This window comes from Buteo buteo, chromosome 16 (genome assembly GCF_964188355.1).
Source record: "Buteo buteo chromosome 16, bButBut1.hap1.1, whole genome shotgun sequence".
Classification (NCBI taxonomy): domain Eukaryota; kingdom Metazoa; phylum Chordata; class Aves; order Accipitriformes; family Accipitridae; genus Buteo; species Buteo buteo.
Window position 1 is genome coordinate 18,252,840 of NC_134186.1, and position 13,909 is coordinate 18,266,748.

A 13,909-nucleotide genomic window follows, 5' to 3' on the forward strand; every position below is an offset into this window, starting at 1 on the left:
CTCCTGGCAGGAAACTCCTGGCAGCATTTCAAAAAGAAGCTACTAGAATAAAGATAGCCCTGTTGCAAAGATACCAGAGAGTACTTATTTACTGAGCAACTTTACAGAAGTATTTTAATCTGTATATTCTTTGGCCACCCTGTGTAAAACAGAGAACAATGGACAGTATCTTACTATGGACCTATATGGTTCCTACCCTAATGGTACACCCTGTTGGAGTGTCTAGATGCTGCACAATTCCTGTTAACACACACACAGCCTGTTATGCATAGTATGTATCTCACTAAGAGGTTATCTTCATGGCTGCAGTTTCTGTTTCTCCTTGGTCTGCCTAATTACTACTTTCCACTTGTTCCCTTTTCAGTAGCTTTGCTGAAAACACTCCTGTTTTACAAATTATATGTTAGGTGCACACTAAGAATCCTGGTAATACTTCTTTTGTCTCTTGGACTGTTCTTTTGTCTCTTGGACTGTGATGCTTACATGCACACAAAATAAGCAAAAGAAAATATATTCAGTTTTGTTCTAGGTCTCCTTACAAGATAAAAACTTAAATTGTTGTGATCTTTTGTTCAACTGCAAATTTTCTGTTGATTCAGTGCAAAACAAAGTTCCTTTAAAACGCGTTTTGAATCTCAAAATTAAGTATGTGATGAAATTTATATTTTTCCTTATGAACACAATGATCCCATAAACAACAAAGCAACATGGCATTTCATAGCATTCACAAAAAACAGACTGCTTTGGAAAATTTACCACAAAATGGAAAGTCTGCAAAGTTCCTGGTCTTTTACTTTATGCTGTAAACACAACTCATACAGCCTTGTTAAATGCAGACAGTCAGGTTTTTCTGATTATTTTATTATTAATTTATTTATTGGGGGGACATAGTTGGCATTCTCCATTTTTTCAGTAAAACATGCCACACTACATACTTCACATTAGCAGTCTCAATAAGCCTCATGTAACAATACATGGGCAAGATGAAGCAGCTGGCTTTTTCCCTCCTGTCCCTACTAAAAGCCCAGCAGCAAACACAGAGGCAATTCACAAAGAGGTGCAGCCATACAAATAATTTAGGGCCAGATTCAGCTCACAAACAACCGATGGAAGGATTCTGCTTAAACTCATCAGGCCATAGCCAGCACAAAGAGCCATCAGCTTCTGCAGCACAGCGCTGAGAAGCTGAGCTACAGCTGCCAAGAGCATTCCCTGCAACGATTTACGCATTTGATAGCATTCTTTTTCCAGATACCCTTTCTCATTTGGTATAGCTGCTCTTCTTCCTGTGCCATGACTGATCTTCTTGCAAAAGTTTTAAATAAGCTTCAAGCACAGAAAGACTGACGCCGTTACCTGGGGAGGTGATGTGTATTTCCTGTCCTGCGGAGTCCACATCCTGTGCAAAGAATCTAGGGAATTCTCCGAGAGCTGATGGGATTTTCGGCCCGCGTGACGGCCTTTCAGCTCCACATCCTCGTACGGGTTTTCCTTGGGTGACTCGCCTTCACATTTTTGGTTTTGTTTTGGTTTGGGGGGGGGAGTTTAAGAAAAGAAAAACAGACAGGAATGTAAAGTTAAAAAAAATAAAAATCATGTGAACCAAGTGAAAGGCTTTTAGAAAACCTCCTCAGCTTTCAGCATGACTCATCCCTCTAGCTGCAGCTGGAAGTATTTGGAGGAGAACTTGGCTACAAGGTCGACAAGTTTCTTTGGGGTTTTTTTTTACTGCCTTTTTTTTTTAATAAAATGCAAAGATTTCACAAGACGTGCTTCTGAGCATCCGCAGCTGTGGAAAATTTATTGATATATGAAAGCTAAGGCACATAACTACTTTAAAGTGTATCAGTAGATTTTATAGATCTATAGCAGCCACTCACAGGGTGAAATGAATAGCAATAAATAACTGTTCTCAACATACCACCTTTACACACAATAAGACAACTTTTATTTGATGCTACCTTCACTTTTCTCTTTCCCTGAGAGAAGACAAAGAAAGAATAAACATTTCAGTTCAGCAGTGCCAAGAGAGAAGATTGGAAAATGCATGAGATGAGGGAAGAATTTCTGCCCCGACCATACTGCATCCTCAAAGTGTTCTTTAAAACACATCATGCCTTCTAATTAAGCAGCTATTCATTTCAATTTGTGTAAAATTAATATCTCCCAGAAGAAAACTCATCCTGCCAGTAATATATAGAAGCTTGAACAGTTAATCGCTAAATATGACATAAATGAAAAATACATCAAAAAGCAGACAGCAATCTTTGAATTTTTAGCATGTGAAAACCAGAACCAAAATTTATAGTCCAGATTTAAGTGAGATCAAATACCCTTCGGCAGCCTAAGGACCAGTGGAATAACCCACCATCTTCTGAAAACTCCTGAACTCCCTAAACCTCCCACTGAACTAAGCAGCATGAAGATGAATGACTGCCATTAGTAAATGAACATTTTGTATCCATTTCTTCAGACAGTTCATAATCAGCAACTGGTTTAGAACTTCAAGTTCTTCGAACACAGGGTCATTCCAGTTTTCCAACCATCTTACACAGAAAATCATCACCAAAAAAGTGATCTACTCAAATTCAAGACTTGAATTTGCAGAAACTTGAAACATGCAGGTTCAAAGCTTTTGAACCAACATGCTTTTGGTTTTATATCTAAACATTACTCTAAAACTCATGGTTTTAGTACAATGTACATTGCAATACAAGCTATTAAATATAAGAAATTCAGATTTTACTACATACTGTATCAATTAAGAATTGAGGACAGAAAGATATAGCACAGTTTATTATTCACACTGTTACAGAAAATATTCACTGCTTTTACAGAAATGACAGTTAAGGCATAGGTGTTTTCAATGAGAGCAAGGCCTGGATTAATACTCAGTTCTTTTGGCTACTAGGGGTTTTTGTTCTAGACAGAATACTACATTTCCTCATTGCACAAAAAAAAACCAAAAGTAGTTTGTGCTTTCTACTTCATTGTTAAGCCTGGAAGTGTGAGACTCCTTGATTCACCAATTATAGCAATAAGAGTTCTTGCTTAGCAAATTCAAGTATTCACAATACAAGTAAAAATACAGTTTTGCTTTGGTAGTGCACCATACTAAGATTTCTGGTTAAATATATGCACAAGAGTGAATGTTTTAGCTTTGTTTTAATTAAAAGCCTGAATAACTGCTGCTCTTGAAGAATGTTTGAATTGGCAATCACAGTTTATTATTTCATCCAGAGGGAATCTGATTCTAGAGGCTGCACTATCATCATAGTCATTCCACATGCCACATGGAAAGAACACCTTCAAGTGCATGCAGTACTTAGAAGAAAGACCTTTTGATTAATGCAATGAACAGGATAAATCTTAAGCAACAAATATTCCTACAAAAATTTAAAGCTACAAATGTTCTGGGCGGACTATGAAATTGATTGATTCCTTCTGCAGGAAGAAAAATAAATAGGTATTGCACACTAATTCTGTTACTTGTAAATTCTAGAGCTCTAGATATGATAATCGTAACAACAATAAATGGTCAATTTTGCAAAATGCTGTTGCTTACAGCTAATTGGACTGTACTAGCATAATAACATTTCTTGTAAGCCCAAGTCAAGTATAGGTCAAGCAAGCATTTTAGAATGGATTAACAGATTTCAAAATACCCGGCTACATTAGGCAGTGCTTAAACATATGCTTCCTTGTGAAAACAAATGTTACTACATTAGTCTGCATAGTATCCAAACTCCTGAGAAGAAACAAGCCCATCAGTTGAAAAGAAACCTTTTTTCAAATGTAAAGCATTTAAAAGTTTTAGGGTGATTCTCTTTCCAAGACACAATGTAAAGCAGAATTGCCTGAATCCAGTTAAACTCAACATTACTAATGTTGACCTAAAATATTAAGTATAGAAACAGGCCCAGAAAAGTCTTGGATGAGAGGAGAGGGAGGAGCAAGGAACCATGAGCAGAGACTGCTTTTCTGACACAGATTCTCTACCAAAAGAAAGCTCGGGCCAAATTCCTCTTCAGTGTAATGTGGAGGTCAGTGGAGACACCACAGGGATTTTAACCCTTTCCCTACAGCTGTGAGAGTTTCTTCAGACGATTGGCTTGCTGTTCAAGAACACTTGTTTCTCTTACTTTTCTCATTTGCTTAAAAATCAAATTATTTCAGGGTTTGGGGTTTTTTTCACTTTGAAATAATGCCTTGAGACCAAATATGCCTCATCTTTTTTTCTTTTTTTTTTTTTTTTAAAGAATTTAAACTTCCCCACCAAATCTATGATAATGAAATAGTATGATCAATCCAAAACCATCTGTTTTTGCTGATTTGGCATTTGAACCCAATATTTGGTTCAGCCAGTGAACTAAAAGAATTTATTTATCTAGCTCTTCAGTAGTTTTCAAACCTTAGACGACCACCATTTTTTAGTACACAAGCTCTCTCTGGTGGATGAGACCAAAAGACCAGATATCCAAAAAGAGCACTAGGCAGCCCAGACAAACTGGTTACTGGGTGCCAAGAGTAGGAAGGACAAGTGACAAGAAACCCAAGATGGCCAGCAAGCTAAAAAGTTGTGTGAGCATACCCTGAACTGCCTTAGAGCAGCATTTAACCCTATCGCTCTGCACTGTGACTCCCTTCCATGGGAGAAAGACCTGGGAACTTATGGCCACCAGCAGATGTAGGTCCCACACTGGAGTGAGGCTCTGGGGAAGGGCTGCAGTGGTGGTTGCTACTGTTCCTACAGCACAAAACTGAGGAAAGCTTCCATATAGCTGGGCTGGCTCTGAGGTTTGCAGCTTTGATCTCTGCATTTCTCCTCAATACCATCACTTCTCTAGTCCCAAGATCCAGGCAAGGAATGTTCACAATCTGCAAGCTGCAGTGCTTTTGCATTCATTTGGATATGCTGCAAAAGAAAAACACATTTACAATGAAAGAGCAAGGAAACATCCTTGTTCCTTCCATATGGATGTCTCTATTGGAAGCCAAAAGGAGAAACATTATGCAGTACAGAGGCCAGGCTTGTGTTAATGAGGCTGATCCAACTGCTGCACAAGACAACAGCAGACTATCACTGACTTCAAAGCAAGCTGAATCACACCCCCAGAATGGATATGGTCACACAAAATAGCAAGCCTTTGGCAAATACTGTCTCTAATCACCATCCCTGCTTCCAGATCAGTTCCCTTTATAAGCATTTTTTTTCAAGTTTCCCATTCTCTTGAATTCTACGTACCGAACTGCTGAGTTAACACGGGACACTTATCTACACGACATTTATGTCCAGAAGATCCCAGAGGCAATTTAATGATTGGTCCACAGGGGAAAGGGGAAAAAAAAAAAAAAAAAAAAAAGATAAATAACCAGTGATCTTTAGAAAAGTCCTGAGGAATGCAGTGCTTTGAGCTTAAGCATTGATGAGTTTCCTCCAGCAGTTGCAATTCCTCACTCTGTGATGCTCTGCGAGTCAGCCCCACCGAGTCCTGAGGCGGCACACAATGTTCCTCTGCTCAGCCTCTCACACGTGGCAGATGGGAAGCAGAGGCAGACTCAGCAAGCTTGTCTCGTGCTGAGAAAGGAGTGAAAAGTAAGGCTGAGGAGAAAAAAAAATGCAGGCAGACACTTCTCTATAAATGGCAGAAAGCAGGGAAATGCATCATTTCTTTCTAGATGGGAGAAATAATTATCAGAGGAATGAAGTGATTCACTGAATGCCGATTATAACTCCTGCCTTTTGCACTGCCAGGAAGCAAGAACAGCAGGTATACAGCAAGGGAAAGGGCTCATCAATTTGTGTTAACTTAGGTGCCTAAATTAGAAGCCAATGTTTGCAGGGGAGATACTGTCTCCAGAGGGTGATGCTGAGTGCCCAAGCTAGGAGCCTACCACCTTCCCTGCTGGCTACATAGAAAGCCCAGACCCCTGAGCTGTGTGGCTGAGTTAGACAGAGTTAGCACCTCACAAATGACAAAGTGTGTATTTCCTGCATACTAGAGCATGTGCACAAAATATAGGGCAATTAATATATTTTACATTATAATGAACTGGAAGATGAAAGCTTCAGCTGCCATCCCAGGACAGACTTGGGAAAAAGCAGCACATACCTCCAGAGGCAAGGAGCTGGAAATAGTGGCAATAAATGGGCAGGAAAAGACACCCACACAGGCAGAATCAGGACTGAATAACAGACAAGTAGAAATACCCAAGTGAGCAGCCTTTAAGAACCTCTGATGCTTGTGGCACCTATCCCCTCAGACTTTTGCAGTGTTTCTGTAACAACAGACACAAGGTGCAACATCAACTCCTTTCCACACGTAATCCCTCTGGTGGCATCTACAGATCCTTGAACCACCTTTTTTGCCCTCTGCCCATGATCTCTGTTCAGTTGTAGATATAGCCCAATTCATCCAGCTCACACACATTTGGTGCACACAAGCCCTTGCAGAAGATTAAGATAAAATACAACTGGGCAAGGAAAAAGCAAGCAGAGAAGGGTGGTTGGGGAATTCTGCTTTTGCTGCCATTGAAGAGGAAGCAACGGAAATGAACTTCAGAGTGCAAGCACTGCATGAGGGAACAGCACAGGATTCATGCGCTCTGCAGACTTACAGCTCCCCAGCGTCTCAGTCCAAAGAACTGCTCAATGGTGAGAATCCAGGTGCATTCTGCATATGCATTACTCATTCATTTTATTCATAAAATTACACAAACGCATATTCACACCGCCAGTGCTGGAGGAAAACTCAGCCACTGGGATGTTTACGAGCATGTTCAGATCAAATGGATGAAAACCACAAAATCTCCACACTCTCATAAAGTATCCGAGTTTAGATCTTCAGTACATAGATGAGCTCTTTCAACATCAGAGAAGCTGCAACTGTGCTTCTCAGCTGAGGAATTTACCCCAGGAATCTGTAGAAAGAGGAACTATTTCAATATCACATTACAGCTAAGACACATTATAGCTCCATTGAAAAGCTGTTGCTGAACAGTACTAAGTTACAGACCATTACTTGCTTATAATCCTACCACCCAGTGTATCAGCTCAGTACCATGTTCTCAGAAGAGTAGTAGAACACCTGCAACATGCAGAGTGAAAAGTCTAAAATGCCATCAGCCTTTTGAGCCCTGATCCATGGAGTTTGTAAGCAACAGCCTGCGCTTACTGAACTTGTCCAGTTTTGCTTTGCCTTGCAATAAGCAGAAGAAACACTGCAGATACTTTCAGCTCTCTGCTATCTCTGCAGGGACTGCAAGAGCTTAGAGTTGTAATCATAATGAAGCACCAGGTAGAGAAGAATTAGCATGGCTGATAAATGAATAAGAAATTTTGCCCCCCAAAATCATCCATTTAACCCTCAACCCAAAATCATGTGCATGAAAACATCTGATGAGCAACTGTTAGCACAGTACAGCATCAGCATGCCTAAACTGCTTGCACTTCACAGAGGTTTAACCCTGCTGACTTCAATACACTCTCTGAATTTAAACTGGGATTTGGGAGAGCAGCCTCATGGTCGTTTTTGTCTCTATTTTACTAACCTGCAGCATTGACTAGAAAACCAGGCAATAAAGCTGACAGAGATTGTTGAAAGAAGCTGTAGTGGATGGTATACCTGTGAGACAGAATCCACAAAGAAAAATAGGGATCTAAATGAACCATGTTTACTAAAAATAACTGAAATCCGCATATCCCAATATAGCAGCAAAGCAGCAGGCTGATCATCAATAGGATCAGACAGCTAGAGTATTTGGCCTTTCTTTGACAGGCCCATATGGATACTGTTTGACTTAATGTGCTCTGGCTGCCATTACCCTATAGTGTCTATTATTAAAATTGCCACTGTTAAACTTTCCAAAAACTCACATGCATTTTAGACTGTGAAAGGCAGACTGGGGGCATGGAAGAAGACAGGAACATACATTTCCATGATCACTGCCTGCACCATCATTTTGTATCAATCCTAGCTCTGTCTGTGTAACAACTATCCAGAGACATCCTGGTAAGGGTCTGACTAAAACCCAAAATGTTTTCAGAGAAGCAACTAGCACAGCACTGGTGACAAAGGTGCAATGTCTCCAAGTTTGCTTCAGCTTCACAGCAGCCCAGCAATTCCCAGTTTCTCCCAGATTTGTACAATCCTTTTGATGCGAGATGATAATATGACAGACAATAATGCAATACGAAAGCATGACAGGCAATAATGTGGCATGTGATGATCAGATTTTACTGGAAAGATCAGCTTGCTGGCTTTTTAACCTTTTTCCACATTTACTGGAAGAACTTTGCAAGTGTTCTCATTTGAAAGCAATGTCAAGCTGGAACATCTTCCAACAGGATCTCAGTCATCATTTCTGCAGCTTTTGGCACACACAATGGTGGATTCAGTAAAACAACTAAATCATCCCATTTGTTACATGACATGCACTATGTCCAATTTACATGAGAATTCAAAACAACTAATCAGTTTAAGAGAGATAAGTTGACTTAGCAGGAGGGATAAAAGGAGTAACATGCTGTTCTAGACTCCACAGGGTAGGTTAAGCCATCGACATTCCCTCCACACTCAGGATCTTGGTTGTAGGTCCACACCTGCCTATTTTAACTGCTCAGGCACCCACCTGCGTTAGACTGCCCTGACACTCCACTTAATAATGCTGATTTGAGACATATTGCTCCATCTCCTCTCTTATGAGTTCTGACATATTGGGAAATAGCTCAGAGACCCACATTCATCTATTCTCATCTCTCTGGAAAAGACTGTATTCACCCAAGTACAACCACCACCTGGCCCTCAAAATTTCAAGGAGAGATGGCTACACCAAAAGACAGACATTTTGCTTCCTGAGTGATTACCTGAAACCTGTATACAAGACTTATGTTGATATGATTTTACACACACACACACACACACACACACACCCACCCAAAAAAAAAGGAACTTTTCTAGGCCTGGTACCAATCTGACAGGTTTGGGGCTTTATAATGATTTATTTTTCACTTGACTCTCTCTGGCTGTGAAGAAAGCCCATGCAAACCCAGAACTAGTTGTCCTGTTATAGTGCAGACGTGAACAAGAAGCTGATTCTCCCCAAAATGAAGTGAGATACTCAAACTGATAGAGGAAAACAGCTAAACAATTGTGTATAACTACACTGTTTCACTTAGGTGTCAACTGTAACAAGGTTCAATTACATACCTCCAGAAGCACAGTGATTAAGTTGCTATCATTAGTCTAACTCCTCTCAAGGTGCAAAAAATATTTGTCAAGAGAAGTATCCAGCTATCGAAAGGGCTCAAAAACTCCTAAACGGGACACTGAACAGGTCCAGAGAGCAGAAGGGTGCATAAGAAACCCTCCCCAGGAGGGCCAGCTCCCCATGGGACCATGGATTGTAGGATGCTCCCAGTGGAAGTCTACCAGCAAGATCCCATTCAGAAATTCATCCCGGTTTTAGACAGCACACAGCAATATTTGTTGGAGCATTGCTTTACTTGCTAGACTGCTTCAGCTCTAGCTGTCAGCAACTGCTTCTCCTTCAACTGTCTCAGTTCTGCTGTTTGCCTCCTTTTCTTGCTTTTCCCACCCCGGATGGATTTCCCACACAATTTAACTAACACCTTTTATTTAAAGCCAGTCTGAAATGATCTGACTCTGCTGACTGAGAGCTTCACAGACTCCAGAAAAGCATTCTGACTGGCTTCATCAATTACTTCTCAACAAACTTAAATACAATCAGAGATGGGCCTGAACCCAAGCTCTGCCTCTGAACATTTATTTCTGAGCTGTGAAAAAGTCTGTATCCCCATCAAGAACTTGTGACTGACTCTGGTCTCCTCAATGGACCACAGGGAAACTGATGTGGGGATAGGGAGAAAGGAGAAGACAGAACTGAGTTCCAAAGCAAGCTTTCAAGCCAGCCTCTACAGCCACAAGCCTCTTCAACCATGGACACTATGAAAACCCCAGATCCAAAGGCCTGTGCTCTTTTAGAACTGGAACTCAACTGCTGAATCCCAGCTCTAAAATAAAAACATTTCCACTTTTAACTTTGCATAATAGCTGTGGCATTGCCTGGAGAAGATTTTTTCACAGGAATTTGTGCCACTCGCCTGAATCATACACTTTTGACTATCCTTCCTCTTGCCCAGGTTGTCTGTCCCTCTTTAACAGCTAACCCATCTGCCCAGGTTCTCATTCCAGCTGCTGGAGTCTCCTTGAGAAAAGCACTTCCTCAGCCAGTGGGTATTTGATGGGCTCCGTGTTCCACAGTATATCCTAAAACGTCAGTTGAAAAAATACCTGCATTTAATGAAGGAGCCCCATACTGCTGACTCTATCAACCGCAAGGTTAAAGGAGAGACACATGGCCTAGTGATGTACACAGCACCAGGACCTGCCACCAAGGAGCTCTAACACAAGTTTTGGCACTGATACCTATTGTGCCTTTAGCATGCCACCTAATTTCTGACATAGACCAGGCCTGGCTGTACGTAACTGGCATATGCTGGTGCCCCCAGACTTTGTGCTCCTAGGGACTCTGCTGCCAGTGAATCACCAAAACTTCTCCAGGGCAGTAGCAGACACTTACGTTCCTCCTTACAGGAATTTGATGGAAAGGACTAAACTAAAAGATCTATTTCAGCCCTGGAGCAATTCCAGCAGAACTACGAACTGGGAAAAGGCACAGCAGGAGGCCTGTCAACTGACACAGAGGAAGGGCTAGTGTCACTCCAAAATGCCAGGCCAATTTTGGGATGTGGCCAAGCCGGACAGAGCATGGGTTTGTCCGCTGCAACCCAGCACAATGAGCACTCAAAAGAGCTCCGGCCACAAAGTCAAGCCAGTCTTGTCCCGAAGAAAAGCACAGCCTAATACCAGCTGGGGATTCTAAAAGAGGGTAATTAATTAGTGTTTTCTTTCATGTTAATTAACAGAGTTCTAAGAGTGCTTTGGACCATTGCAATTTAGCGAGCAGGCACCAGTCTTGCATGTGAGCCAGTCAGACAGAATGGGAACCTTACTGGGGCAAGACCTCTCTGCACTAATATATGTAGCTGAAATAAATAAACCCATTCTTATACAAACTGCTCTTCTTATTGCACCAGCAGTAAGATACTAAACCCATCAGAAGATGAATAATCTGATACTCATACACCTGGGCTACGTGCTGAATAGTCCACCTATGACGTCAAAAACAGCAGAAAAGCAAGAAACCCCATTAGTCACAGATCATCAGGGAGGAAAAGCATTTTAATCACTTTCATTCTTCTTGGGAAAAAAAAAATTGTTTTAAATGAAGGCCAGGCAGCTATAAAAGCAAATGGTTCTTGCTTGGACAGGGCAGATGGAGTTGTGCGACATCAAATTAAACATTCTCAAACTATGATGCAACATGCACAACCGAACTGAGCAATGTGTCTCCTACACATTTACGTAGTGTCCTCTGAGAGGAACTCTCCACCTCTTCTACTGTGTCCAGCACTCTAAGGAGTTACAAACAGAGTAAGAAGGCTTTCCTTGTCAAAGATTTCTTCCACTATATTTAATTTCTGAACTGTGAATGCAATTTCTCTTACAAACACAAACTATAATTTACATGGTTTTACTAGATTTTTCTCAAGGTAAGCTTAATATTGTGTCCTTAACGTTGCCTTCAATTTATGTATTCAGCTTTTGGTGATGATAACAAGTGCTTTCTTCTAGATGTCAAGTGAAAAAAATGCCTTAGAGACACCAGAGGGTAAATAACAATATTCAAATATCTCAACTGCATTTAGGGGAGCAGACTGGAAAACTGAAACCGTATGGTATATATGACAGGAAATACTGTTGTCCACAAACATAGCAGAAGCAACCATCTCAGACATTTCTTAATACTATGATAGTTTCTTGAATTCACACAAAGCCGAGCATGGTTTCCCCAGCTGGATTCATAAAGCCACATCAATTTTGGTCTGATTAAAGACTCATTCAAAACCACAAGAAGCAAAACAATGTTAAGTTTACTATGACTGCCACATTCCTGTGAGTGCTAGTACAGGAGATGAATGAAGTCCACATGGTCCCTTGCACATGGAATACAGCTCTGATTAATATTAGGAATGTGCACCCCTTTATACAACTGCTTCTTGACTAATGCAGAATGGATCGTTATGTTCCAATCCAAGATCTGTCTCAAACTTAACATGCAGATATTTCATCTATTAAAGTGTACAAAAATATTACAAAAATAAAAAAAGCGTCTGGTTCATGATGTCACTGGATTTCAAAGCACAACAATTTGGGGGTTTAATGTACCTTAAAGCTTTCTTTTTTTTTTTTTTTTAAAGTCAGCTTTCAAAATAACATGAACTAGCCATAGCAGTTCATCAGTGTCCTGGTCATTAAAGAAGGAAACAGTGTAAGGGCACCAGGAGAAAGACAAAGGTTTAGTGTGCATGCACATCAGATGATGTCATGTAGTAGCCTCAAATCCAATGACTCTAATCCTAGCATTTAGGAACTTAGAAGCTGTATTTTGATCATTTTACTAGTCTGAGTGAGAGCACTCAGTACCCCAACACAGTATTTTGTAGATATCTAACATTAAATATGCTTTTTAGAAGATACTCTCTGATAGATAATTCACAACTTATCCACAGCTCTCCTCTGCTTTCCAGCGAGGGAGAAATGTCCTGCTGAGGGGCACCAGGCTGGGGGACGCAGTGACAGAGAGGAGAGCTGGGCTGCTGTCTTGGGGGACCACAGCAAGCTGAAGTAATGGCTGACAGGAACTTTGGGAAGTTTAGGAACAACAAATACAGTCCCACACGTGGGTCAGAATAACCCTGCAACAGTACATGCCAGGCTGACTGGCTAGGGAGGAACTCTGCAAAAAAACAGGCTTGGGGTCCTAGTGGGCAACGAACCGAACATAAGGCAGCAGTATGTGCCTGTGGCAAGGAAGGTCAACCACACCTTGGCCTGCATTAGCAAGAGTGTGGCCAGTAAGCCATGGGAAGTGGTAATTTCCCTCTATTTGGCCCTTCCAAGGCTGCATCTGGAGTAATCACAGTATCAGAGAGACATCAACAGACTGGAGATAGTCTAGAGCAAGGCTACTAAGATGGTTGGGGGCTGGAGCACACAACATAAATGAGAAAAGGCTGAGAAAACTCGGACTGTTTAGCCTAGAGAAGTCTGGTGTGGGGGGGACGTAACTGCTGTCTTCCACTACCTAGAAGGGGTTATGGAAAAGATGGAGCCAGACGCTTCTTGGAGGTGCATGGTGAAAGGATGAAAGACAATGGTCACAAACAGCAACAAGGAGAATTCTGACTGGATAGAAAGAAAAATTCCTTCACAGTGATATCAAGAAAAAATTCTTCACAGGGGAGGTTATGCAGTGGACCAGGCTGCACAGAGAGGCAGTGGAACCACCCTCCTAAGATATTTTGAAAACTCAACGAGATGTAGCCCTGAGCAACCTGATCTAACTTTGAAACTAGCCCTGCTCTGAGCAGAGGTTGGACCAGCTGACTCTGGACTCCCTTCCAACCTGAATTTTTTTTATGATTCTGTTTCACAGTAGAGTGCTTAGAGCATTGCTCAAGATTTACAGCCTTTTGTCTTGTGTTTTAACACTTACTTGCATTAACAGTTTTAATTCTTCAGGGGGTAGGGTGGGAGGGGACTTTATTGAGTTTATTACTACAGTGACAATGTTTTAACTACCTACAAACTTTTAGGGAGGCAGGACATTCAACCAAGTATAGACAAAAAACCGACTACCACCTTTCAGGAAAAATATTTGCAAAGAAAACCCAAAGCAGCAGTGACAGTCCTTTATAGCTTTGAAGCAGATGTAAATCTATAAAATAAACTCAGTCTTACAGACACCTGGTCTGCATGAGTAC

The 13,909-nt window shown here is 41.1% G+C and overlaps 1 protein-coding gene across 2 annotated transcripts in view; it reads right to left on the bottom strand.

Annotated features, from left to right (window-relative positions):
* Positions 1 to 13,909, bottom strand: part of DENND2B (DENN domain containing 2B) — a 182,297-nt gene that overhangs the window by 52,232 nt on the left and 116,156 nt on the right. The window contains exons 1-2 of one of the 2 annotated variants that reach the window (XM_075048036.1): positions 5,246 to 5,339; positions 1,357 to 1,505 (exon numbers count right to left, since the gene is read on the bottom strand). In XM_075048036.1, the coding sequence (XP_074904137.1) occupies positions 1,357 to 1,398 (42 nt within the window). In that variant the 5' untranslated portion in view covers positions 1,399 to 1,505; positions 5,246 to 5,339. Of the gene's footprint in view, positions 1 to 1,356; positions 1,506 to 5,245; positions 5,340 to 13,909 lie in introns of those variants that run through there. The other variant, XM_075048035.1, reaches the window with a different exon arrangement.